The sequence below is a fragment of the Callionymus lyra genome, chromosome 1, assembly GCF_982586985.1.
Source record: "Callionymus lyra chromosome 1, fCalLyr1.hap1.1, whole genome shotgun sequence".
In the NCBI taxonomy this organism is placed as follows: Eukaryota; Metazoa; Chordata; class Actinopteri; order Syngnathiformes; family Callionymidae; genus Callionymus; species Callionymus lyra.
The window spans coordinates 45416859-45444280 of NC_141818.1; the positions used below are offsets into that span (position 1 = coordinate 45416859).

The 27422-nt window shown below is 37.5% G+C and overlaps 2 protein-coding genes across 5 annotated transcripts in view; one reads left to right on the plus strand and one right to left on the minus strand.

Moving 5' to 3' along the window:
• sun2 (Sad1 and UNC84 domain containing 2) overlaps positions 1–27422 on the plus strand; it is a 332438-nt gene that overhangs the window by 153930 nt on the left and 151086 nt on the right. The window lies entirely within an intron of this gene.
• Positions 8235–27046, minus strand: tab1 (TGF-beta activated kinase 1/MAP3K7 binding protein 1). 4 transcript variants are annotated; one of them, XM_087809948.1, is made up of 11 exons: positions 26945–27046; positions 25449–25576; positions 25003–25156; positions 24611–24706; positions 24418–24511; positions 19056–19172; positions 16597–16708; positions 14615–14759; positions 14314–14527; positions 11666–11819; positions 8235–9726 (listed from the first exon to the last, which is right to left on the minus strand). In XM_087809948.1, the coding sequence occupies exons 1-11, from the start codon at positions 26975–26977 to the stop codon at positions 9189–9191; spliced, it is 1785 nt and encodes a 594-aa protein (XP_087666074.1). In that variant the 5' UTR covers positions 26978–27046; the 3' UTR covers positions 8235–9188. The 4 variants fall into 4 exon arrangements, with proteins under 4 accessions (XP_087666074.1, XP_087666099.1, XP_087666091.1 ...); XM_087809973.1 differs by having other exon boundaries at positions 8235–9414; positions 26945–27045; XM_087809965.1 differs by having other exon boundaries at positions 8235–9411; positions 24418–24706.

Sequence of the window (27422 nt, forward strand, 5' to 3'; positions counted from 1 at the left end):
TTGGACTAATGATTAGATTTAAAAACACTATTTAACAAATACACAAGCCGTGAATGATTCTACGCCAAAGGTTTCATACAATAACAAAGTTGGATGTTTTTAAACAATCAAGGTCACGGGTGGGGTTTACTCATTAGAGTCCACTTCCTGACACAGAGACATCTCCCCAAATGTCTTTTTCCTCACAGACGAGCAACACCAGCGTCGATACAATTATAAAACTGTAGACTCTGGTTCAGTACATTTGATCAACAGACTATAATTCAACACTTTTCCAACAACTAAAAGAATTGGGCGAGTTCATATGTTCCTCTAAAGGGACCCGTCTCACCTTAACCCGAGTCTCCAGGGAGTTGGAGGGAATTCAACCAATGCGTGATGTTTTCCCCCGGAGACTATTCGAAGACCTCGGTCGGGTCAACGCTGAGTTCAAGGTAGCATGTCATCGGCGGCTCGGAGACTTTTTTAAACCTCGCCAGGAGACGGATCTGGACATCAAACCTCCCCCCGTTGGTCCTTCCGTGAGTGTTTCCTGTTCTTTTGAAACAAAAGTTCTCCCTTGATTTAAGGCGGTAGCTGAGATGGTTTTTGGATGGTACCGTGTACCCGGAGACGCTCCGAAAAGGTCCGGGTGAACAAGAATTCGGAGGGCGAATCGCAGACGGATCCGTCGCGGTATTTAACAGCTGGTGAGCAGAGCCGCTGATTAAACATACAGATTGTATGGATAACTTGTAACTTTGCATTTCTAAGATGCCAACTGTACACACAACTGTACACACAACTGTACACACCTAGGTGTACCGGCCCACGTATAGCTTGGCTTACACAACATATCATGACTACAGTAGCTGGAAGATCTTGTTTTGTAACAAAAAACACACCATATGTTCCATCCTTGAGGGACTGGAATCCATGAAGGGCCAAATATGTGATCTGGATCAAAATGATCCAGATTTCGAAATCAATCTTTTTAGTGAAGAATTAAATATTGGTTAATTGTATTAAGAATGATGATACTAAAATAGCTGCAGCCAACGACAACAAAACATGTATTTAGTAATTAATGCTTAAATCCCGATCAAAGTTTTTACGGCGTAGACAGCAGGATCAATAGATTCTCTTATGATGCATGAAAAATAAATGCAGACTATTTGAAGATGAAACGCATGACGGATGGATCCAGAGAGATGGTTGACATGTGCCTTAAATATATGGTTAAGGTTCGAGAGATTGTGAAGTGAGATGGAAGTTTTTGTTTTGGTTTGTATTTGACAGTATATATTGTAAACTACTGAAAACCTGAATGAGGTGTTGCTGGTTCTGTTCACTTGACTGACGAATGCGTCCTGGTGTCACGGCAGGACATCGGTTTGACTCTTGAAATCATGTCCAAAAGTTTGAAATAGTAAGTAAGTAAGTAATTTTATTTTGTATAGCGATTTCTCAGACCAGGGTCACAAAGCACTTAAACAATCAAAACAATACTCAATAAAGTATATATTTTAAAGATCAAGATAAAACTGAGAACACAACAGGAGTTCCAGAAAATCAAGAAAAAGCCTGAACAAATAAAAACGTCTTAAGATGTTTCTTGAAGGAGTCAGTAGATCATCAAACACAGATGTTTCTTGAAGGAGTCAGTAGATCATCAAACACAGATGTTTCTTGAAGGAGTCAGTAGATCATCAAACACAGATGTTTCTTGAAGGAGTCAGTAGATCATCAAACACAGATGTTTCTTGAAGGAGTCAGTAGATCATCAAACACAGAGATGTTTCTTGAAGGAGTCAGTAGATCATCAAACACAGATGTTTCTTGAAGGAGTCAGTAGATCATCAAACACAGATGTTTCTTGAAGGAGTCAGTAGATCATCAAACACAGATGTTTCTTGAAGGAGTCAGTAGATCATCAAACACAGAGATGTTTCTTGACGGAGTCAGTAGATCATCAAACACACATGTTTCTTGAAGGAGTCAGTAGATCATCAAACACAGATGTTTCTTGAAGGAGTCAGTAGATCATCAAACACAGAGATGTTTCTTGAAGGAGTCAGTAGATCATCAAACACACATGTTTCTTGAAGGAGTCAGTAGATCATCAAACACAGATGTTTCTTGAAGGAGTCAGTAGATCATCAAACACAGATGTTTCTTGAAGGAGTCAGTAGATCATCAAACACAGATGTTTCTTGAAGGAGTCAGTAGATTCTCAAACACAGAGATGTTTCTTGAAGGAGTCAGTAGATCATCAAACACAGATGTTTCTTGAAGGAGTCAGTAGATCATCAAACACAGATGTTTCTTGAAGGAGTCAGTAGATCATCAAACACAGATGTTTCTTGAAGGAGTCAGTAGATCATCAAACACAGATGTTTCTTGAAGGAGTCAGTAGATCATCAAACACAGATGTTTCTTGAAGGAGTCAGTAGATCATCAAACACAGATGTTTCTTGAAGGAGTCAGTAGATCATCAAACACAGCTGTTTCTTGAAGGAGTCAGTAGATCATCAAACACAGATGTTTCTTGAAGGAGTCAGTAGATCATCAAACACAGATGTTTCTTGAAGGAGTCAGTAGATCATCAAACACAGATGTTTCTTGAAGGAGTCAGTAGATCATCAAACACAGATGTTTCTTGAAGGAGTCAGTACATCATCAAACACAGATGTTTCTTGAAGGAGTCAGTAGATCATCAAACACAGAGATCTTTCTTGAAGGAGTCAGTAGATCATCAAACACAGATGTTTCTTGAAGGAGTCAGTAGATCATCAAACACAGATGTTTCTTGAAGGAGTCAGTAGATCATCAAACACAGATGTTTCTTGAAGGAGTCAGTAGATCATCAAACACAGATGTTTCTTGAAGGAGTCAGTAGATCATCAAACACAGATGTTTCTTGAAGGAGTCAGTAGATCATCAAACACAGAGATGTTTCTTGAAGGAGTCAGTAGATCATCAAACACAGATGTTTCTTGAAAGAGTCAGTAGATCATCAAACACAGATGTTTCTTGAAGGAGTCAGTAGATCATCAAACACAGAGATGTTTCTTGAAGGAGTCAGTAGATCATCAAACACAGAGATGTTTCTTGAAGGAGTCAGTAGATCATCAAACACAGATGTTTCTTGAAGGAGTCAGTAGATCATCAAACACAGATGGTTCTTGAAGGAGTCAGTAGATCATCAAACACAGATGTTTCTTGAAGGAGTCAGTAGATCATCAAACACAGATGGTTCTTGAAGGAGTCAGTAGATCATCAAACACAGATGTTTCTTGAAGGAGTCAGTAGATCATCAAACACAGATGTTTCTTGAAGGAGTCAGTAGATCATCAAACACAGAGATGGTTCCAAAGCCTAGGAGCAACAGTCTGGAAGGATTTCTCTCCTCTGGTCCTGAAGTTCAGGAACCATCAGTAGATTCTGATCCACAGACCTCAGAGCCCGAGCTGGGGTGTAAGTCTGGATCAGATCACTGATGGAAGGTCTGACCATGAATAGATCTGAAAGTAAGAACCAGAATTTTAAAATCGATCCTGAAAGAAACTGGAAGCCAGTGAAGAGTTTTAAGGATCGGGGAAATGTGAGTTCTTCTACTAGAGCGGCTCAGAATTCTCGCTGCAGAGTTTTGTATTAACTGCAGGCGAGACAGATCCTTCTTTTTAAGACGTGAAAATAAACTCTTGCAGTAGTCCAGGCGAGAAGACACAAACCCATGGCACATACATCAATGCCTTGATGTATTCAAGGCATTGGACACTAAAAGGTTCCGCGATGCTCCGACCCTTTGATCCGTCATTGTCCACATCTCCATACAAGCCATTACCTCGTTCAAATTATACATGGAAAAATAGGACACCTTGTGTTCAGATAGTGGGAGTCGCTTCCACTTTACTCGTGGTGGCAAAAGGTGTACCTCAAGGCTCGGTCCTTGGACCCATTTTGTCTACAATCTCTGTGTAAACTTCCCATGGAAGAAACACCTCTTATTGTTACCAGTTAGAAGTACCTGGGATTCGTCATTGATCGGGAGCTTCTTTCAAAGAGCACAACAGGAAAATTGTTTTTAAAATTCAATTAATCAATCATCTTGATTTTTAAAGCACTTTAAAAACAACAACCGTCGATACAAAGTGCTGTACAATGACATGGAAGTGCTAAGAAAGCAACGTTAAAACACAAAAAGATAAAACAATATCAAATAAAACAAGTAAAAAGCACTAAAAACAGCTCCGACTCTCATGCTGTGTTACACAGTGTTCCGAGCAAAACGGGAAAGATCCAGTTTCTCCGTCCTTCTTATCAGAACACTCTCCAAACTGAACTCAAATTGCAAACTTTTATTTCACCGACAACTTTCCGCTCCATCTTAAAAGACAGAAATACACTGAACTATGTTTTTTAAGTTGTTGCCATGACAACAACTCCTCTATCTCAGTGATGACTTTGTATTGTTCTATTTTAACCCACTATGATGCTAGAAGAATGGGACAAAAATGTTTTCTTCTCCTCCTGAATCACCTCAAGGCAGACTCAACCCAACAGCCTTGATACTTTAAATCAGCACTCGTCGGTGTGGAAATAAGAAGTCGTTCACTCACCTCAGGCAGTGTCTTCCGGGCATTGTTGCTCACCTGCACAGCCAGCGCCAAGTGAGTGGAAGGTGTGTTTGCTCTCCGCCTGACCCATCGCAGATAAGAACGGGTATAAAAAGCTGCACAAACATGGTCATTCTCCCTGCCTTGACAACTACAGTAATATGTGCGCACATGATTTCATGCCTCAAAGGTTCTCTGGTAGCCGAGCACGCCTACAAAGATACCATGACTTCTTTACATACATATTTGCTTGGCACTGAGGGGGAACAGAGTGTGTAGAGCCTCGGTGTTATTTATGTCCGTTTATTTTATGACAAATGGAATAGATGTTTATTATTCATCATGTAATGTTCATCTCTTTTTGTGTTTTAATCGATTTCGCAAAGGAGACCGCCAGAGGGATCAATAAAGTTCTATCTATCTATAAAAAACAAACAACCATGTATTATTATTATTCATATTTAATGTTGTTTATGTGACTTTTGTATATTTTGCGGTTCATTATATGTACGCAGTGATTTTTTTTTTACCTACATTTTGTATCATTTATTGGTTAAAATAAATATTTAATGTAGATTTTGTGGGAACACAAGCTGCGTTCTAATTTTGTTATGTTATAATTGTTAGGGTATGTTTGACATCAGTCGTCAGCTGCGTCACTTATTTCTTAGTTTAGATAAACAGCAAAATAAAAGAATCTTAGCTTTTTTTTTCCACTTTGTTGGATTCGAGGATGTTGAAACTAAACCAGATGACGATGGAATGGATGTTTATCTTGACACCAATTTATCTACAAAGGTGAGAATCTCACTGGAAGTGACACAGAAGCAGAAATACTTGTAAATAAACTAGCTTTGTAATTGTCATGAATGATTCTTATGGAATACTTAACAACACACTTAGTGATGATGACACATTAAGGTTTAAATACAACATAGTGAAGTTTACTGTTGATTTTTACAGCTACGCAATATATATAATTTATTAGTTCTCACAATTTTAATATTGTTATAATTCACATGTAGAGGACTATGGTAAATACAGTATATGCTGATAACAAAAATGTTATTCAAATAACTAAGATAAACACATCAAAACAGTTATCTAGAAAATATGCATTTTCAGAAGAAAATGTTGTTAATGCTGGATCTGTAAATTGAACTAGTATTAGTATGAATTAGTATTGAAAGTAAAAATGTTCGGAAACAGTATAAAATGATGGCATGAAGGAAAAAGACTGACGTGAACACGTTGAAATAAACTAAAAAAGGTTGCAAAGAAAAAAAGAAAGAATACAAAGGAGAAGAAAGATAAGAAGGAATAAGTAGTAGAATTTGTAGAACTAAAATTAGTTGTAAAATTATAAATAGAATTAGTAGTACAAGTATTATTAGTATAATTAGTAATACAATTATAAGTAGTAGAAGCGGTAGAATTAGTAGAAAGTAGAATTCATCGTAGAATTAGTAGTAAGTAGAAGTAGAAGTTGTAGAAGCGGTAGTAGAATTAGTAGTAAAACTACAAGTAGAATTCATCATAGAATTAATAGTAAGTTGAAGTAGAAGAAGAAGTATAATTATTAGTTAAAGTAGAAGTAGAATAAATAGTACAATAAGTAGTAAAATTAGTGGTAGTAGAATTAGTAGAAGTAGTGGAAGAAGAAGTAGTCAAAGTAGGACAAGAATTAGTAGTAAAAGTAGAAGTAGTAGTAGTAGAAGTAGAAAAAAGTGTTTTTAAAGTTGAATGAAATTTCCAGGCGAGTAGATTAATGTACCTGAAGGTCAAAGTGGAAGGAGTTGAAGAGATAAGATAAAGCTTTTCCGTAACGAGCCGAATGGATTGTTGTTTGGTTTAAATCGGATAAAATTCGTAGGAGATGTGGCACAAAATTTAGGTTAAAAGAGCAAAAGTGGATCTAAATAGTGTGACGCTGAAGGCTTTAGAATACAGTTATCAGCCGTCGTGTCATTAACTGATACTGAATATAACAGGAAACAAACAGAAGATAAACATTTCTTCCACTAAAATAACCACCAAACATGTCTAACACATGCTTAGCAAACACTCAGGTACAGGTTTGAATGAACTTCAAAGAGAGCAGGTTATTACAGCGGAGATGATAGCAGAAGAAACAGACCCGTCGCACTGACAACGACATGGAGCAGCTGATGAAATATTGACAAATGATAAAGAAAAAAAACACTTACTGTCGCCGAGGCAGCTCTCGTCCATCGACGCATGAAGTCAGTGATTTTCTCAACATCTTTCATGCGTCATAATTCTCTTCAACCCGTGTGTCATCCCCAGGCCCCAAAAACAAATGTGTTTGTGCTATCCCTTGAGCGAACACAAGGGTTAAAATATTCTCAGTAATAATTAATCAGCTCCTTTGTATCGTTTCTGCTTCTGAGGCTTTTAATAAACATTTAAATTAAATGAATTAATTATTATTAACAACATTATTTACATCGATCTGATGTTGGCAGTGTGGTCACGAGAGTCAGCCGGATGGACGTCCAGATCGAGCTAAAGATCAAGACGTGGGATTTAAACATGTATTAAGTAACATTTGAAAGAATTACTTGATCTAAATGTATTGACCATCTGGAACATTTTGTTTTTATATATTCTCAGAAATTATTTGCACTTTCTAACTAATCATTTCTACCTTTGTGTTATTTTAGGTGGTCTGAAACCAAATGTGTTGACCCCGAGACAACACAAGGGATACCATAGACACATTTGTTTTCGGGGCCCCGGGTCGCCTTGACCCAGAGACAACACAAGGGTTAAAAGGGACACACAAAAAAAAAGAAAAATGTATATTTTGAATATTATCAATCAAAATGGGACGGGCATGTTTGTTTTTGGCTCCATCTTTAGTTTATAAATGTACTTGAAAATAGAAACTAGAAAATGAAAAGCGTGACCACCTTCATACTGATGATCATTTCCTTTATTTAACTATTTATTTATTTAATTTAAAGAGTTTTCTGGGTTGACATTCTTACTCTATAGACATAATTCATGACGATATGAATGGGATATATTATAATAATACTTTTTACTTGATTGAAAACTTCCAATATGTCCCGAAAATAAAGATATGTCGCTCAAAGTGAAAAAGTCTCTCTCTTAAGGTGATCTTAGTTCTGGATATACATCAAAAAACAAGGCAGTAAATATTTCCACCGTAGAGGAAACAAAAGAAATAAACAATTTATAAAAAACATTCAAGAGGAAAAAGGACAAAGTAACTAAAATGGATGTCATTAAATAGTAGAAATATATTTGAAAAGAAACAAAAAGGCACAACAAATGTTTAGAAAGGGGCCATTTCTTGTATAAATGTCAAAATACTTAAAAGAATTAATTGAAATTAAGTATTTATAAGACATATAGGGTCATTTATCATCTTAGTGACTCAAATTATTTAAAATCAATAATGTAAGAGTAGATAAATGAACACGTTTTCTTAAACAAAACAAAAAAGGAGGTCGCTACATTTATTAAAATTAAAATTGATATATTTAAAATATATATATATATATAACCTTAAAACGAAATTGAAAATTGTAATTTAAAAAGCAGACAGATGGCATAAGAGGTTTTCTTGTGACAAAATAGTCAGAGGTATTTTAAGATCTGTGATATTCTTTTATTAAAAAAACCAAACACAATATAACCCGTTACTTAAAACACACTTCAATGTGCAGAAACATGCTTAACATGAGAGAATAAAAAAACTACCATCTTGGTTTAAAATATGAACAAAGTATAGAATATTATTATTCTCTATGACGTCTCCCACAGGTTCCATACTATGAATGTATGGAGGCAGCATTTGTTTACGACAAACAATAAAAAGAGACGCAACTCAAGTAGTTTCTTAATTTGCTGTAAAGATTTGTCATGTCAGGGGCGATTCTTTTGAGCTACTTTAACTCATCATGATTTATTGATGCGAGGCTGTGGCAAATCTTTTGACCTTGTTTCCCTAAAACTCTCCAATGAAGAGATCATTCTTGCAATTTCACTTCGGCTGGATTTTAACTGTCCTGCTTGGGACATTTTTCTTAAACCGAGGTGGCTTGTAATGGAAGAACCGCACCTGGACCAGCAACTGTTCTCTGTGGTTCCTAAGAAACGCCAAACAAAAACATTCTTGAAGGTTCGAAGCTTCTCCGAGTCCATAAAACAGACTGGACAACATCAACAGGTCCTCTTTCTCCTCCCAAAATCTTCCACTTCATTACAAAATTCAGATCAATTTTTCGACCTGTAGCCATGAGCTCAATGTCTACACAAGTGTAGTCCTTCCTCACTCCTCGCTCACCAGTCAACGTGAAGGAAGTTTTCTTCGCTCATTGATTTCTGAAGCCGTTTGAGCCAAAATAACGAGGGAACACGTGTATGTTGTAGACTCTGGTGATCCAGCACGGGTGGAGGAAACACCAAAGTCCTTCAGGTGAGCCTCGTTTGAGAAGAACATGCGAGAGAAGCGAACCGATGTTTGGCGATGGAGTCGAACTTTTCAGCATGTTCCTGCAGCGCTTTTACACTCAAAACAGAACCCCCGGGGTACAGCGGTCACTGCGGCCCCAGGCCTCCATGGGTGCTCTGGCCGTCCCCGTGATCCGTTCCCCAGAGGCGGTAGAACTGACTGAAGTCCACGTAGGGTGGCACTCTGCCCGTCTCGTCCGGCTGCGCCGCCTGACTGCCCCGCTGACGGAACAGACTTCCGTCTCCGGAGCTGGAGCTGGAGCTCTGGGTCTGGGTGTTGGTGGACTGCAGGGTGGCCGTGGGACTCTGGCTGCTGCGGAAAGTGGAAGGGAGTGAGGTGCGGGAGGGAGGAGTGGAGGTGGTGGAGGAGGAGGTGGAGGAGGGATGGGCGATCACCAGGGAAGGAGGGCAGGGGGTGGAAAGGGAGGAATCCAAGTTGCAAGAGGAAAGACAAAGGAGGGAGGTGGAGGAAGGGAAGGGAGGTGGTGGAGCAGGAGGGGTGGAGGAGAGGGAGAAGAGGGAGGTGGAGAGCGGGAGGGCAGGAAGAGGGGAGAGGAAGGGGGAGACGGGGAGTTCAATTATGGGCTGCAGCATGTCCACAAAGGTTTGGCAGGTTTGTAACGTGCTAGAGGAGGTCAGTAGGAGAAGCAAGGACGCGGTGAAAGACACGGATGTTGGCAGTCGAGCCACAGAGGAGGAGAAATATAGGCAGAGAGTTAGTGGTGATTGACAGGCAGGAGCAGGAGTGCCAGAGAAGGTAACGACAGACTCACACAGACACGATGAGTTTTTCCACAAAACAAGATTCAAAATGACTCAATAATTGTTGTATTTTCCGCACTATTAGACGCACCGGATTATAAGGCGCACCTTCAATGAATGGCCTATTTTAGAAGTGTTTTCATAAATAGTTTGCACCGGATTATAAGGTGCATAGAATAAAAAATACAGTCATATTTGATGGTTGTGTTATGTGTTGTTCTCAGCATTATCTTGATCTTTAAAGTATGCACTTTTTTGAGTATTGTTTTGATTGTTTAAGCGCTTTGTGACCCTGGTCTCGAAAAGCGCTATATAAATAAATATTACTTACTTACATACTTAGATAAAGCTGTGCTAAATGGAACGTCAACAAAACGATGTTCAAATTATGTTTAAAAGTGGTGTTTTGAGCAGACAAATGTTGAGTGAGCAGCAGTGAAGTTGAGCGCATGTATGACAGCCAGAGCTCGCGTGTATGACATGTTGAACGCACCTGTATAACTGGTTGAGTGCGCAGCAGAGTGAATTTACGCAAAAAAAAATGTTTTGAGTGTACAACAACCAAGACACACTCGCTCGAACTTGTGGCAGTAATCTCACTCCATAGACATCCGCCATGATGTGACCTGCGTCGTTAATCCCACCCCGTGATGACGCAATGACTTAATCCTGCCCAAGGCATGTCGGCTCAGAGTCATGAAAGTGTTTGTAAACAAGTCACTCACCAGGTAATGTTCATGTATAAAACTGTCATTTTTTGAGAAATTTAAAGGCTTTTAAGTGCGCCTTATAGTGCGGAAAATACGGTATATTGGAAATTCATTCAATGATTAATTGTTAGTACATGCTTTTTTCGACCCACAATATGCTTCCAATGCCAAAACCATACTTGCCTGTCTGGGAACATGTGCTCTATAGTGCCATCTACTAACCCGGCCCTTAAATTGCAGGGTACATCGTCGAAAAGAATATCTGAGCAGTTTTTTTCATGTCATCATGTTACCAACAGAAAACATGCCTATAAGCATTAGTTTGCCACTGTAATGCCGAGATGTCAGCTCTTAAATTAAACTCCTAAGACCTTTTATTTGCTTCTAATCCTTTGTACAACAAAAAAAAACATAATTACAGTTTAACCACACTTTACTATCACAAGGAAAGGATGAATCCAAGGCCATTGAAATCTTATTTAGATGGACTGTATGTGGCTCAGATTCATGCGAATGATAAAAATGTAGGTTTGTTAAAAATATGAATTTGTACTATAAATTTAACGAGTATATTTGTTTTGTTTATTTTCAGGGTTGTTGAATAGTAGCCTTAGAATCAGCCCTTATTCACAGAAAGTAGATGAACATGATCTAGAACCGGTTGATACCAAACACAGAGAGCGGCTAATGGAGGCAAATACAAATGATTAAAAACAAATAGTCTGGCAGGTATTAGACCGTTTTATGAACCCACAGATGACCCTCAAGAGATGATCTTTCACGTAGAGCAGTACCTCCTATCCATAAATACCACCATGATTCACCTCAGACAAAAATATCAAGGTCACCATGGAAACCGAAAGGGCGTAAAGGCCCCTCGATAAGGAGTTTTACTCGTCAAGATAAGCTCTTTAAAATGGAGAAAAACCTGTCCAGGGAAAGCGAAGTCAGAAGATCGACAGCAGGAAGTCAAAAACAATGGTGGGAAACGACGGGGAGAATAAAATGTAGTCGTGGGTGAAGACAAGCCAGCGGAGGAGTTAGCGAGAGAAAGGGTCAAGAGCGGAGAGAAGGACGGTCGGAGGTGTTTACCCTGGTGTGGGGGTCTCCTCCTCCAGGGTGGAGGCGGTGCTGGTGCCGTTGGTGAGGGTGCTCTGCGAGGGCATGACCAGGGAGAGGGTGACGCTGGTTTTGCTGGTGCTCTGGCTGTTGGAATATGGAACCGACACCGGGTAGATACGACCGCCTGGAACGGAACCAGAGGGCAACAGAACTTATGATTAATAACAGAAAAATCCCAAATTTTCATTTTAGCAGAAACATTCAAATAAAACACAAATGACCATCATGAGAAATCGACTAATTTTGGGGCAGATTTTAAATTACAAACTGAAGATCAAGGGTTCAGTATTTGGAAGTCATTTCTACTTTATTTGAATGATGTTGGGACAGTATTTGAAAAGTGGAAATTGATAACATTTGCGGAGGATACAACTTTATTCTGTTCAGGACCAGACATTGAAGAATTGTTGATAAGGAGTTGAGATAAGGAGTAGAAAAGGAGTCGATCATGTTAAAAAGAATGGTTTGATATGATTAAGTTATAATTAAATTTAAATAACACAAAGTTTATGGTGTTTGGTGGTGTCAGGGCTTATTGTGAAATTAAGATATTACTGAATGGAGTAAAATTTGAAAGAGTATTTGGGAACAAATTCTTGGGAGTCATTTTGGATTATAAATTTAGTTGGAAGCCACATATAGAGTTTTTAAAAAAGAAATTAGCTAAATCTATTAGTATAATCTACAACGATGGGGATTTGTTAAACAATAGTTATCTGTGTATATTATACTTATTACTCAATTATAATGCTATGTATGTCATATTGTGTTGAGGTTTGGGGAAATACGTGCAGGACATACAAATACCCTAATATTAAACTTCAGAAAAGAGTCACCAGAATAATTAACAAAGCTTCCTATTGCGAAACCACTTATAAACTATTGATAAAGTCTGGAATCTTGAGACATTGTAAAGATTAAAACATTATAAAATATAAGTTTGATCAAAGAACAAAAGCCTGTATTGAGCATTTCTTTAAACTGAGAGAAATGTTTTTTATAATTTAAGAAGGTGTCTTGTAATGTAAAGTGAGAACTAATTTTAAATATGGATGCTTTTATTTTCGGGGGCTAAATTATGGACTTAGTGACGAACAGAAATTGTGCAGAAAACTGATGAGTTTCAAAGGTAAAATACTTTAGGGTTACAATTAGAGATAGTTGATATGGATTTTTTAGGGTACAATACCGATACCCATTATTAGTAATCAAGGAGGCCGATAACCGATATTTGGAGCCGATATGCATTCGCAGTAAAAGTCAATATATTGGCATAAATTTAAATGCCAACACTTAACTTTGTTTAAATGGCTTTAAGCTAGGGCTGCACGATTCTGGACAAAATGAGAATAACAATGTTTTAAGAATGCTTAGAATTGAGATCACGATTCTCTCACGATTTTCCCCCCCAATATAAATATTTATTGCACTTCATTGAACAAAAAAAACAATGAACGGACGTACTATATTCACAGCAAATACTTAAAAAACTTCTGCAAAAACGTGCTAAAAGCGTGGTGAAAATATATGTATTAGTCAATAATAAATCAACCTTCAGTGCAGAGTAAAGAAAAGTACAAACACTGGTCACTTATTCTGCCTTTTACTGCACACGCTCTACAACTATAAATGACTTGCATGTTTGCACAGTTGCGTCAATATAATTTCATTTATACTTTAGAATTATATGATTGTTAAAGATAACAAACTTCGAAATGACACACACACGTGCATGCTGAGATGCCAGCTGTGCACGAGAACACTCCGGCAGACCTTCGCCTCAATTCTATTCACAAACCTATTTCAGGATTTAAACATGTTACACAACTTTTCTCCTTCATTTCACTCCTCACTCTCAACCGCTCTCGTTATCTCTGCCCTTATCACTTGTTGAGGGAGGAAAGGGAGCGCTTGTTTTTATGCAGGTGACGTCCCCGATCAAAATGCGGTACCATTTTTTTTTTTTTTTAATAATCGTCGTCACTTGGAAATTAGATTGTTTTGCGATTAATCGTGCAGCCCTACTTTAAGCATATTTTTATTAAACATCATAGAGTCATGGGGCAAAGTTGGAGAGCAAGTAGTGAATGGAGAGGCGCTGCTGCATCAGATCCAAAATAAGCCAGTTTCAAATTGATCTCTTATCGGCCATCAGATTATGAAAAAGGCCGATGCCATGCCGATGGTCTATTCCTAGTTACAATTTAAAATGACTGAAATGTAAAATGATTAAGAAGTAAGAATTTAGAGTAAATATTTGCGTGTTTTCTTCTGCTTTCTATAAGCTTGTATATTGGGTTATTTCATGGCTTGTACAGGACAGGCAAAAATAAGCCTTTGTTTCAGTCTATTCCTGTTTGTTTAAAGATTTGTGGAGAGAAAATGTTGAATAGAAGTCTGTATGGTAATAATTGCCAACTGATTTGCATATATGTTATATGTATAAATAAAACTATTCAATCATTCAAGATGATTGTGCTTAATGATCAATTTCAACTTTTTATTACAATAAGAACAAAGCATAAAAGTCAAAGAAAGTTCCATTTATACATGTATTGATCTATTAAATAGTTAGAAACTTATAAATTAATATTATTCTTATGTCTTAAGTTTCTTACCCTGTGTAGGTGTGAGCACTCCGTCGGTCATGGGGCAGTTGAGCAGTCGAATGAGCAGGGTCATGTCCTCGTGGCGGGCACAGTAGGTCGCCCTCTGACGGCCGGACGCATACACGTCGTGGTGCAGACGCTTGACTCGCTCCACCACAGACTGGGCCACCGCTTCCAGGCTCGTCTGCAGGGCCAACTCTGCCGCCACCATGGCAACGATCTCCTGCGGCGGGGAAGAAAGACATGCTTTCATGAAGTTAGGGGCGAAAGGAAGTTTATTCAAGTCAATCTAGTGATTCCAGCTGGAGACCTGATTGGCCTGCTCTGGTCCGTGGGCGGACTCGATGGCGTTGATGAGCCCTTCTGACATCAGGAGCAAGAATCCTGTTACGTTTTCCAAGGACTGGCTGCCGTGGATCTCTGGCTCGGCGATGATTGGTTTGGACTTTGCTCCACTGAAGACATGGAAGAAAAGGTGAAATAGGAAAGAACAGGTGGTCAACACTTTCATAGACACAGCCAACGACAATAATAGCATCTTAATACTAATACACATCAAAGTTTTGAAAGTTTTTAACAACATTCACAGCAAACGCATCATCTAGTAAAATCAATATTAAAACCTAAACTTGACCATCATAATAAAATATAGCAAAGAGACACTTTGCACTCTCTTATCATAGAGGAAAGGAAATTCTCTAAAAATCCTTTTGTGTGTTTTATTGAGAATCATTATTGGAATGACTCATTCCTGATATTCAAGCCTGATTTTCTTGGCTAGGGGAATAGACAGGAAAAGGAAATGAGAGTGTGTGTGTGTGTGTGTGTGTGTGTTGGGGGGGGGGCACTAGAATCACACGAGTTTCAAGAGGGCTCAGCTGCGCTCAGCTAGAAGTCCGGCCGTCATAAGATCTGATAATAAAAGTGCCCGAGCAAAAGGAGACGACTTTGAATTACTGGGAAAAACAGAAATTACATTTCTTGACTCCAGAAGTTAAGTTTGGGAGGAGAGTGAAGGGAAGAATCATTTGTCGACTCAGGTACTCAGGATCATGAGACAACAATTAAGCTGTGTTGTAGAAATCTGCAACTTACTCTTGGGGACAAAGCAAGTTTTCCCTCTCAAGATTGTATTTATCAGTTGATTCCAACATTTTTTCAGCCGGGTAATAACTAGTTATGAAGCTTCATGAAGCAGTGTCATGTTGTTTAGAGGTCAGTAGGTGGCGCCATCAGTTTAAAAATTATGTTTCATTAGCACACTTGTTCAAAACAAAGGAAAATAGTGCAGAGACGCCATCTAGTGGACTCTGAAAATAATGACACTGCTTCGTGAAGCGTCATCAGAGCAGCACTAGTAATAACCTTAGATAAAGCCAAGAATTGTGTTTGCTTAAATAATTCCTAACCTGAAATCGAACCTGTGCCTCGAGAATAAAGGGACCAGAGCAGTGACCCGTGAACACCAGTGACATTAACGTGATAAGATTTCTTAGTGGTCAAAAATCCTCTAGAAACTCCTGTGGAAAATAACATTTTGTCACTTTGCTCATTCATTTTTTTCTTGCTGCAAAGGCAAGTAAAATGTTTAATGTTTAACATGCATATATATAAATAACAATTATACATATAACCTACTATAGAGCACACACAAATGATCCATTTAAAAATGCACCTAAAATACCGTATTTATTCTCTCGGAAACAGAAAAGTAAGCTTGAGCAGAGATGTCACTCCACAAAAAATGAAAAAAATGAATTTGAGTACATCTGACATTTTCTTCACACAGAATATTTCCGTTTTAAGGGGAAACTTGCACAAAAAAAATGGATAGGAGGCAAAATTATATGTTCTCCTTTTCAATCTCTAAATAAAAGGTGGTGAAAGAGGCATCTTAATTAAAGCTAGTCTCATCTTTAGCTCCTAATCTTTTACCAGGTCTGTTACACGTTTACTACAAGAGGGAACCCTGGTGGCCATGGGTCACTTAGAGTCTACAAATGTGAGTGGGGGGGGAAAGTAGCGGCTTGTCATCGGAAAATGTTCCTATTGTATCACAATATATAATATCATTGCCCAGGTTTTTGTGATACACATCTTGATGCCAATAATTTGTTCAATATTGACAAGCAAGTGTTGTTTAGGAGTGTTGCTTTGGTCGACATCGTTGAGGTAGAGTCGACACATGCAAATGTAATCCTGTCAATGTGGAAATGCTATGCAAAAAAAAAAAAGCAACGACGATTGTTTTTGGATTTTTAAAGCAGACCAAACCAAGTGGAGCTCACTTACCTCAGCAGTTCGATTTCGTTGTAGTTGAATTTCACTCTGTAGTCTCCGAACCTCCTGGTGCTCGTCTGTCCGGCGAGCTGTCCGGCCTGTCGCACGCGAGCCGAGTCCAGTCCTGCAAGCGCCAACAAAACATGCTTCGATGAGGACGAGCCAGGACAAAAATAACACGGATAATAATAATTATGAACTAGCATTTCTCAGTTTAAAGGAGGGCACAATTCGATACACAGTATCGTGATATAGTGATAAGAGTATAGCAGGGGGAGGAGTCTAAAGGTGGCCAGAAGAGTGAGGTCATTTTCAACTCAGTTAATGGAATGACTCCTATCTTATTTTAATCACTGGGCCAAGCGCCAACGCAGCAGCATTATTATGTGAATCCCATAGACGGCGGCGAGTGAACAAAGGAGGACGGAGAACGCCGTCTCCTGGAATGATGGCGCGGCGGGGAAACAATGCGGCCAATTCTGCAGAACATTCATTTAAGGTGTCGGCCCACTTCTCATGGCGGGCCGGTCGTAATCTGTGTGATTATTGTTCCGTGCCGGCGGCCTCATTACCGTGAGCAGTCCGTCACGAAACGACAGCTCAATGTATGTACCAATTAAAAACAGTCACTCATTTAATGGCTTTTATGATGGTGTCACAGTGCTTGTTCGGCAGCGACTGAGATGCTGCAGAGGTTTGTTGTTAGTTTCTCCTCTGGGGCTCCATGTCAACATACTTGCCTATTAATCGGCAACATTTTCAGGAAAGGATTATAATGGAACTCATCGTCGAATTTGAGTGGAGTCTAAATCAGGCATCTTTATTTATAACCCTGTTTTAACAAGTTTGAGGTGACAATTCTTATGTTATTCTTCCTTTTTATCATTTTTCAATCTTCCCTGTCAAAGGCCGTCATGCGTTGTTCTCTGGGATAGTCACGCAAGTTCCCGTGATCTTCATGGTTTACATGGACATTTACATTAGTTGTCAGGAAACACTTGAATTGGTTAGTTAAAAAAACCTTACCGACTTATAATCGAGGCTCTTTTTTGAAACACATTTGGTTTTATTTTAGATGTTGAACTATCTAACGAAGGGTTAAAGTACGGTTTAAAAAATAAAAATAATTCAAAAGTTATTTCCAAGATGAATTAATCTTTAAATGTGTTGAATCATCTTGTTGCGTTTTGTGACTTACAGTCACTACTGGGGCTGAACGACTATTGGAAAAAATATAATTGTGATTATTTTCTGAAATATTGCGATTATTTATGCAATAATTTTTTCAATGACCTATTTTTTATGCATTTCTTAATCTAATACAATAAATGATTAACTTGACATTACAATGTATTTTTCTTTGATTCTCAAGATAAAGTAATTTGTATGATAAAGGAAAATTAAGCAAACCTTAAAATAAAGGGAGCAGGTTTATTCAGTTACTCTAATTACACTTGTAAACAAACATAACATATTCAGAGTAAAGAAAAGTGAAAACACTTGTCAGTCTTCTTTTTCTTACTGCATATTTTTGCAGTTTCTCGTGTGTTGAAGTGCATTTCCTGTCATTCACAATAATATATTATCATTTACACAATTTTAATTGTGTGCTTGCATAAGTTAACTTTGATGAGCACACACTCGCGGTAGAGAGGTAGAGATGAGAGCAGACAACAGCTGGATTCAAACGTACGAACAGATGACTCTGTAGTTTGTTTCTTATGCTGCTCTTTAGCTTCTCTGGACGTCACTGATCAACGGGTTCAAGCGCTCGCAAGTCATTTTGACGGCTCGAGAAACAATACAAAAAAGAACAGATTACTCTGAAAATTAAGCCAACCCTTGGTCGACATGAGGCCGAGTAGAAAATGATTAAAATTTGAATTTTTAGTTAAATATAATGCTATAATATAGTTGTACAATTCTGAGTTCGGGGGCAGGAGTGGAGTGAGAGTATCATGATGTTCTGTTCCATGTTAGTCTTTGTGTCCTTTGTCTTTGTTGTTTTTCTTTGACCTATGTTCTTTGTCTTTATCTTTATACTTAGATTGTGTCATCTTGTTCTTCCTCTTATGTTCTTCTTCTTATTTAATTTAATTTTTTATGTATTCTTTTTTATTGTTTATGAAAAATTGCTGGCTACTGGAAAAAACAATTCAAATCAATAAAGTTTCACCTTACCTTACCTTACCTTATAATCAATATCTATCATCAACTTAAAATTTAAGATGGCAGAGAAGGATCCAACAGAAGGCCAGCGATTTACATCCACGGACTCTGAGTCCAGTCGTCCTGTTGTGTTTACAAGTTACTCCTGTGTTTTCATTTGTTATTGTTTCCTTTCACCGAATGAATTGTGAATGTTCTACTTTCAAAGCAGTGTGTAGAACAACTTGGACAAAGGTTCTAATTACAGAGATCTAAAAATAAACCCCCCTGTTGTTTGGGAGGGGTTGAAGGTGACATCTAACCTAGTGCTGCAAGTCTCTGCAGTTCGTCCTCATTGTCGGTGCTGTGCGGTCGGCCGATCTGCTGGACCTGATTCTGTCCATCGCTGCTGGACTTACAAAGGAGAGCCCTGTTGGTTCCTAAGAGAAAGAAAACTGGGTTTAACAAAGACATTAACAATTCAACATGGGACAGTTCACTTGCAAAAGTATGTAATGGTAGACAATTGTGAGATAAAGAAATGAAACCATCAAATAATACGTTTGGATCAGAGTGATTTGTGGCAACAACTATCTGATGGTAATGATTGTAAAATGTTCCATCGTGGTCATAAAGATGGATGCTCTCAAAATCAACGCTTGCTGAAACCGTGTTGAATAGAAGCCTGAGCAGAAATAATAGACATAATCTGTCTCCTTCACCAGCTGGTCTAATGTTCACTGACAAAAGAGAAATTAAAGTAGCTTGTTTGCGTCTCCAAAAGAGCTGTAGTTTTCTTTGATGGAAAAAAAACAGTTTTATCTCATTTTCAACCTTTTACACTTACAATTATTACAGATGGTCCCCTTTTAAGTTTGCGTTATCCGGCAGTGAATTTTAATCTTTATAATTAATAAATAACACAGCCATACAGTTGATAACACAGAAGGAATTCTAAAATTATATTAATAATCAAACTGAACTCAATTGTACATTTTTAACCATTACCTGATAAGCAAATACTATTTTTCATTCATTCCTGTCCAATTATTATTCAGATTTTCTGCCAATTGACGAGTGCAAATGACAAGGCAGTGGTGTAAATAATTTATTTTCCAGTGCAAAATTGCAGACTGTCTAAAAATGTGTTCCTGAAATTTGAAAATAATTTCTCCAAACACATAAAAAACCTCCATACGACAACCTTTTCAACCTAATTATGCTTACATTTATATCATATATAGCTTTGTAACCCATAACATTACCGTAACACTTTATTTTTCACTCTACTTCATCCTTTCACACAACATACTAATAAAGGTATCACCACAATAAAAAAAAACATAAACCTCATCCTTCAAGAACAAAAAAATGTATATTTTTAAGAACTAGTACTAGGGCTGAACCGTTATTGAAAATAATCGAATTGCGATTATTTTTAATATAGCGATTAAATATGTGATTCTTTTTTCAACTTCCTTTTTTATGCATTTTTTTCTAATACAATAAATAATTCACTTTACAATAACATCCATTTCTTTGTGATTGTTAAGATAAAGTTACAAAGCCATTTTAAGATAAAGGCAAATTAAGAATACTTTGTAATAAAGTTGATTTTGTTTCTTTAATTGCAGACATATTAAATGCATTGCAAATACTTTAAAAAGTGTGGTGTAAACACTTATATTTCTATTTCTATTTCTATTTGTTCAGGCTTTTCCTTGAATTTCTCGAACTCCTGTGTTGTTCTCAGTATTATCTTGATCTTTAAAGTATGTACTTTTTTGAGTATTGTTTTGATTGTTTAAGCGCTTTGTGACCCTGGTCTCGAAAAGCGCTATATAAATAAATATTACTTACTTACTTACTTACTTATATTTATTAGTCAACAAACTTGCAGATTAAAGAAGAGACACTAGAGAGTCTTTCTGGCTTTTTCCTCGAGCTCAGTTTTGCACAGTTTCTCTTGGTACTCATCATCTTAAAAAGTTAATCTACTGTGACACAACATATCGTAATTGTAATAACAGGATTGTAATTTGGATTGTTTGATTGTACAAGGTAATACACTTTTGTGTGCACGCACACACAGACACACACACACGCTCATACGTCAAGTCAAATTAAATTAAATCGCAACCTTCTGATATGGAAATTGCATTACAAAAAAAAACAAAACCAGGATTATATTGCAAATGCAGACTGACACAAAATTGCAGGTTGTTTAATATTTTATCTGCAATCTTGAAAATCGATCTGCAAATTGCAAACTGCAGACAGTGCGTGGTGTTTTTCAGCTGGTGAAGCAGAACTTCCTATGTCTCAAATAAAACTAAAACTAGTTTGTGGACCGCGCTCCAAAACACGCTTCTTCTCGACATAATTCAATCTCTTTCTCACTCACTAAACACTCAAATACAACTCTTGAGCCACACTTGTTTTCCAAAACGTCCTTTTCTTCGTCTCACTCCCTTTCTGTGAATGCATTATCCCCTTTTTTCAGAAACTGAATAAAAGTCTGGCCGAAGCCAAAGGAGACTCGGGGAAAGAAAAGAACATAAAGGAGGTGTTGACAGACATCGGATGGAACCATGTTTCATGAAAAGCTAAAAAAATGATCTAAACCAACCCAAGAAATGGCATAAATAACTGTTTCCAGGCGGCCAAAATGAAGATATTGCTCTTTATAACAGTGAGTCAAAAACCACAGTCTGCTAAAACACACACACAATCAAGTAATGAGCCACAAGACCTTAACTGTCAAACAGATTACACATCAGCACGCAGCTGGGAGTGTTTTTGGACCACACTTGCGCTCGTGTTTCAACCACCTCGGGATTCCCGTTCTGTCAACTATGAACTCTTGCCCCAAAAACGAGCCAGTGGGGAGACGTCCAACCTGCTACTAATTACTGGACTCACACTTCCCCCAACCCACAAGCCCCACATTCTGTCCTTGAGGGAAACTGAAATCCACTGAGGGTGAGAGAGAGATTTTTATACAGATGTTAACAGGAATGTGAGGCTCTGCAGTTTGAAATTCATAGTTTATTTTTAGTGAATGGGAGAACAAAAGCTGCTGATGGTATAATTGGTTTTAATCAGCCAGGGGTTCTTGAAGGTTAGATCCTCTTCATTTCCAGGTTACCTTTAATTGTTTTTTACTTCTAATTAAATAATGGCAAGTAAAAAATATAATTGAATATCAGTATTGAGGAAAAAAATTAATTAAAAGGACATGTGAAGTGAGATCCAACATCAACAGGATGAAGAGGCTTATCCACCACTATTCTTCTCAAACCAGGTATATGATAACGAAAAATGAAGCACTCGAGGTAGACAGTGTGTAAAATCCAATTAAGTGTATTTAACCTTGTGCGGCCCCTGGGTCAAGGCGAACCAGCTCCCTGGCAGATATATGCCACATGACATGCAGAGGAGGAAGGGGTTCACCTTGACCCATAAGCAACACAACTAATACCTCAAACCTGTTTGTTTGACCCAGAGGCACAAGGTTTTATATATATATATATATATATATATATATATATATATATGTAAATCTAAAATTATCCTGCAAATATTCACAGTGTTTGTTCATTTTGTGTCGCAATTATACTCACGGCCACTAGATGGCTGCAGTCAATATGTCCTGTGCAGCTAAAGGAACAATGACATCCTATTCGATCACAGCGAAGACTGAGTACGAGAGGATACAGTCGACGCCAGCAGCTTTTAAAGTAAGTAAGTAAGTAAGTAATTCTTATTTGTATAGCGCTTTTCTAGACCAGGGTCACGAAGCGCTTAAACAATCAAAACAATATTCAATAAAGTATATATTTTAAAGATCAAGATAAAACTGATAACACAACAGAAAGCTGATGTTTGGACATATTTTGGTTTGAAAACAAATGAAAGCAGTTAAGACTTCGTCAAGAGTCGTTGTGTTCTGTAAATACTGCAACACCAGAGTCAAGTACTCGACAATACTACAAATATATACTTGTTACTACAGTATCACAATACATTATTGCCTTCTTCTGTGTCCTAATATGTATTGTTCAGCCAGATTCTTGCCAATACACACCTATAAACATATTATATTTACTATATATTATACTATATATTACTTTACGACTGTGTACATCAGATACGGTTATCTCTGCAGTGAAAGAGAAAGGATTCTACTTCACTATACAAAGTAAATTCTGACATGAGCTCATATCGCTTTGATCTGAAGCTCCGCCAGACTATTGTGAACCTTCCTAATTTGCAGTAATAAACAGGATAACAATTTACAAGTACAATTGTTCTCTAGTCCTTGAGAATGTATTTGAAGGAAATGGCACACTACAAAGAATACTATTAACAAGGGACGATGAGATTTCATCATATCCTCAAATGTACTTTTCAGTATTGAATACAATTGTATCAACATCTTGCTGAATCCATCGAAAATGTTTCCGTTTGATGAATAATTGTAGAATAATTAATAATTTTTTAATAGTTAATGTGCAACTAATATGTTTATTTGAGGGAAACAGGGACACGATTTTTAATGTCATTTATACGCACTTTCCAATGTATTAATTATTTATATTTTCCCCAAATGATTTATTGCAGACTCACCTCACACACAAAAAAACCCCAATAACAATAAAAGTTATTTATTGAAAGCAGAACAATGCGTTGTCCTTCTGCTTGGCAGAGCAAGTTTGGACAAACCCTTAAATAAAATCAGACAGCTGCCAGAAAAAAAGCTGGTAGCTAAAGCCTGTTGAATTTTAATATGAAAGTTCCAGTAAAGCTTGTTTTTGCTCAAGGTCTTTCCTCCAACTTAATAAAAACGTAGCCCAGCACAGCAAGGCGGATTCTATTGGAAAGCTAATGTAATATTTAATTAAATAATTCTTTACATATGCCAGTGTGACGGACGGTTCATTGGCAGGATCACTGCAGCACTTACTGAAGCAGATACAATAATTTAAATGAATGATAAAATACATTGTATCTTCTGTAAGAAGGTTGGTTATAAATTTCTCTATTCATGATTTAGCACAGGGGTAGGGAACCTGGTCCAGAAAGAGCCGCAGTGGGTGCAGGTTTTTGTTCCAACCGATCAAGCATGTACAGTTTAACCAATGAGGTTTCAGCTGAACAAGCAACACCAGACTGACAATCAACTGATTACACTCCTAAGACACCTGATTGGATAAAATGTGTCCTCTTGAATGGTTGGAACGAAAACCTGCACCCACTGCGGCTCTTTCTGGACCAGGTTCCCTACCCCTGATTTAGCAGGTATGTAGGCTATAAATAAAACATGGAAATCATCTACCTGTGGAATCTGGTGTGATAATAAGAGGAAAAAATGGGCAGTTTCTATTATTTTAAATGTAAATATCCATTATTTAATGCTTAAGCATTTAGTTCGAGCAGTTTTATATACAACTATGGCTGACTAAAGAGAAGGTAAAAGACAAAAAACAAAGAGAAAAGGCAAAAGAAACTGTAGCAGGAAGAGTTCTGCTCTGTGTCACTGTGTGAAGTTAAAACAAAATACACATTTGCTCCGAAATCATGTCCCTTATACGATTAAAGACTGACCCCTGTTGGTGTAACTCTGTCACTGCACCCCCTCTAAAACAAAGCCTCGCAGCAAGGCCAACGATGGACCTTACTTACCTAAATTAGCAATGTAGAGTTTGTTGTTGAGAATCAGAGCCACCACAGCCGTTGCTCCTCCCGACACCTCCTGCTCCAGCTCCTTCAGCCTGTCCTGAGGGTGGAGAGCACGGGAAGAGACATTCAGAGCAGCCGGAAATAAAACATCAGAGGCTGCGATCAACGGAGAAGGAAAAAAAAACACATAATATACCTCATTGTGTGGACTGGCATAGTTGGACAGGTGAGTTTTCTCAGCCAGAGCGCCCCCTATCATCTCAAAATAGCTTTTCTCCACGGCATCAAAAGCCTGGCGAAAAAGGCAAAGCAAAACTAATGGACGGAAATTACAAGAATTCAAAGTCACACATGAAAGAAAAGAACATCTTGACAGGAACATGAAGTCATTTTGTAATTGAATAGCTGTCGCCAATAAACCAAAGATACTCTTAATGACTGTGTAGTAGAAGGGTATGGTTTGTTTATTGCAGTGGTCTTCATCTACAACAAAACATTAAATAAAGTGAATAGCGCTTTCTTTTGAGACATGCAAAGACTCCTGCATTCGGTTTAAAAACAAAAACTTCTTCAGCGTAAGCGACAGACCTGTGAGACGATCCTCCGGACATCATTTTCCGTGTGACTGGAGTTCAGTTGTCCCAGTAGGACTTCAGCTGTCAAACACTGTGCGGCAAAACTGGCCACTCTGCCGCCATCATAGCCGTTAAAAACCCCGTAGAGAAAACATCCGTCCTCACCCCTGGTCGGTAAAGATAGAGAGATTATTGCAATGACTACTGATTCTAAAGCAAACTCAATACCGTTTCAAATGAAGGGTTAAGAACACTTGACAATAAATGAATTATAACTATGAAAGAAAAAGTATAGTATAGTCTTACTTCAACTGTAAAGTGTCTTGAGATTTTGTTATGATAAGACACTTTAAATAAAATTGAATTGAATTAAAGACACTTGCACAGAAGTAATAATAATAATCAACTGCTCAATTATCAGAGGGACTTTAATCCCGAACCACCATGATTGATCTTTACCTAAACCTGAGGTGTCCGTCCTCGTTGGGGTGACTCTGGGTACCTTTACCATCAGGCCCGTATACAGAGTTGGGTGCGTTGCCCACCCCGCACATCTGACACAACGGCAGGTCATCGGTCCAGCTCTGCTGTTGTAAATACATATAAATGTACAGTTGACACATGCAGGTTATGGGATAAAATAAAACTAACATTGCATCTTTCATTCACTGTATGATAATTATGATCACAAATTTACAAAGAGAAACCTAACCTAACATTTTTTTTCCCTTATGTATTAAAAACTCTCCTGTTGCAGACAACATGGTTTAATAAGTGCCTTCAAACAGCAGTTTAGGTTTGGTAGAACTTTATTGAATCCGTTTTCTTCCAATTATCCACAGCAAATACAGCAATTTTTCATTAAAAATAATCTAAATAAGAACAAGAACAAAGAGAAATAAAGAGAAAGAACAAGATGATACAATCTAAGTCTAAAGATAAAGATAAAGAACAGTTTATATATAGTTTATAATATTGTTAGATTTTAAAAGCTATCAGAGAGCAGAGCAACACAGTTAAAGCGCTTCCTAAACACACAGATTCAAGACTATTTACACCATGGGTTCCACAGTACATGAACACTTGTAAGTAAATAAGTAAGTAAGTCATTTATATTTATAGAGCACTTTTCTAGACCAGGGTCACAACACGCTTAAACAATCACAACAATACTCAAAAAATATATACTAAAAAGATCAAGATAGCACCGAGAACAATGTGTTATCTTTAATTTAAAAGTATATATGTTGGGGGGGAAAGTACATAAAAATATAACTTCTTTATTAGCGAATGGTTAATGGAATTGGAGATATTGTCCTGAAATAATGTAAATGTTGCTTTTTTCCACTATCCAGAAAGGTATACAAATTATCTTTGCATTCCTCACAATCTCATTCAATGTACGCAGGTCTCCATCTTGTTGTGAATTATATATATATATATATATATATATATATATATATACTGTATATTATGTTATACTTGTAATATATACATAGTATATATCCAATACAAAAACCCTTTACTCCTTAAAAAAGGCTGTCACTGTATCTTTGATACATTCTGAATATATTGAAATATTTAAGTGCTGTAACTGTAATGTACTTTTCATTAAGTAAACAATGTTTGTTTACGATTTTACGTGAAATTTGACAGCATTAATAATCCATAAAGGAGAGAATACGGGTCAATAAAAGTAGTCTAGTAGCGTCAACACACATTTATCCAGGTTATTTATTTATGAAATGCATGTTTAAATGTTAAGACAAGTTTCTGCTAGCTTAAGAGCAGCTAACAGTAGCATCACGGAAGTCAAGGTATTACGACTGTAAACACAACAGAAAAATAAAACCCGGAGTTGTGACGTCAAGATGCATAAAGCCTTCATTGTTGTGGAGTATCTTTGTTTAAAAGCAAGTGAAATGTGAATAATTGTTCACTTTTTAAACACTTACGTTCTGCATCAGATTCCTGCGGTGGGCAGCCATGATGGACGTTATTTGGTGCGTTCAAAGACTCAAGGAAAGATCGAAAAGGCTTTTTTTTTTCTTCTTCTTCCATCCAAATCTGATATTTGCGCATTTTTAGTGTGTCATTAAAAATACATGAACCACGATGAATCTTATCTCAATATAAAAGAAGCGTCGCACATTTTCTTTTACGAGCACGTTGAAGCCGATTGGCATTACTGTTTACACTTTACGGACTGCACTTAAACGCAGCATAAAAGACGACAAGCGCATGTTTGTTATTGACTTTAATAAAACTAAAAAAATAATAAATAACACAATTGTATTCAGGCAAATAAAAACACAAATAATATTTAATATAGATGCATTTGACTTGTTTTCTTTTATTCTGAATAAAAAGGATTAAATTAATTGGCTGTTGGGCGTTTTCTCTTTTTCCTTAACGTGCTAAAGAAGTTTTGAC

Bases quoted from the DNA above. Each gene is read 5' to 3' on its own strand.
- tab1 (XM_087809948.1), bottom strand. From the start codon at position 26,977: ATGGCTGCCCACCGCAGGAATCTGATGCAGAAC. The intron at 19,173-24,417 runs GTAAGTAAGGTC...TCTTTCTCTTAG, and splicing joins ACTCTACATTGCTAATTTAG to GAACCAACAGGGCTCTCCTT. The intron at 16,709-19,055 runs GTTAGATGTCAC...TGGCGCTTGCAG, and splicing joins GCAGAGACTTGCAGCACTAG to GACTGGACTCGGCTCGCGTG.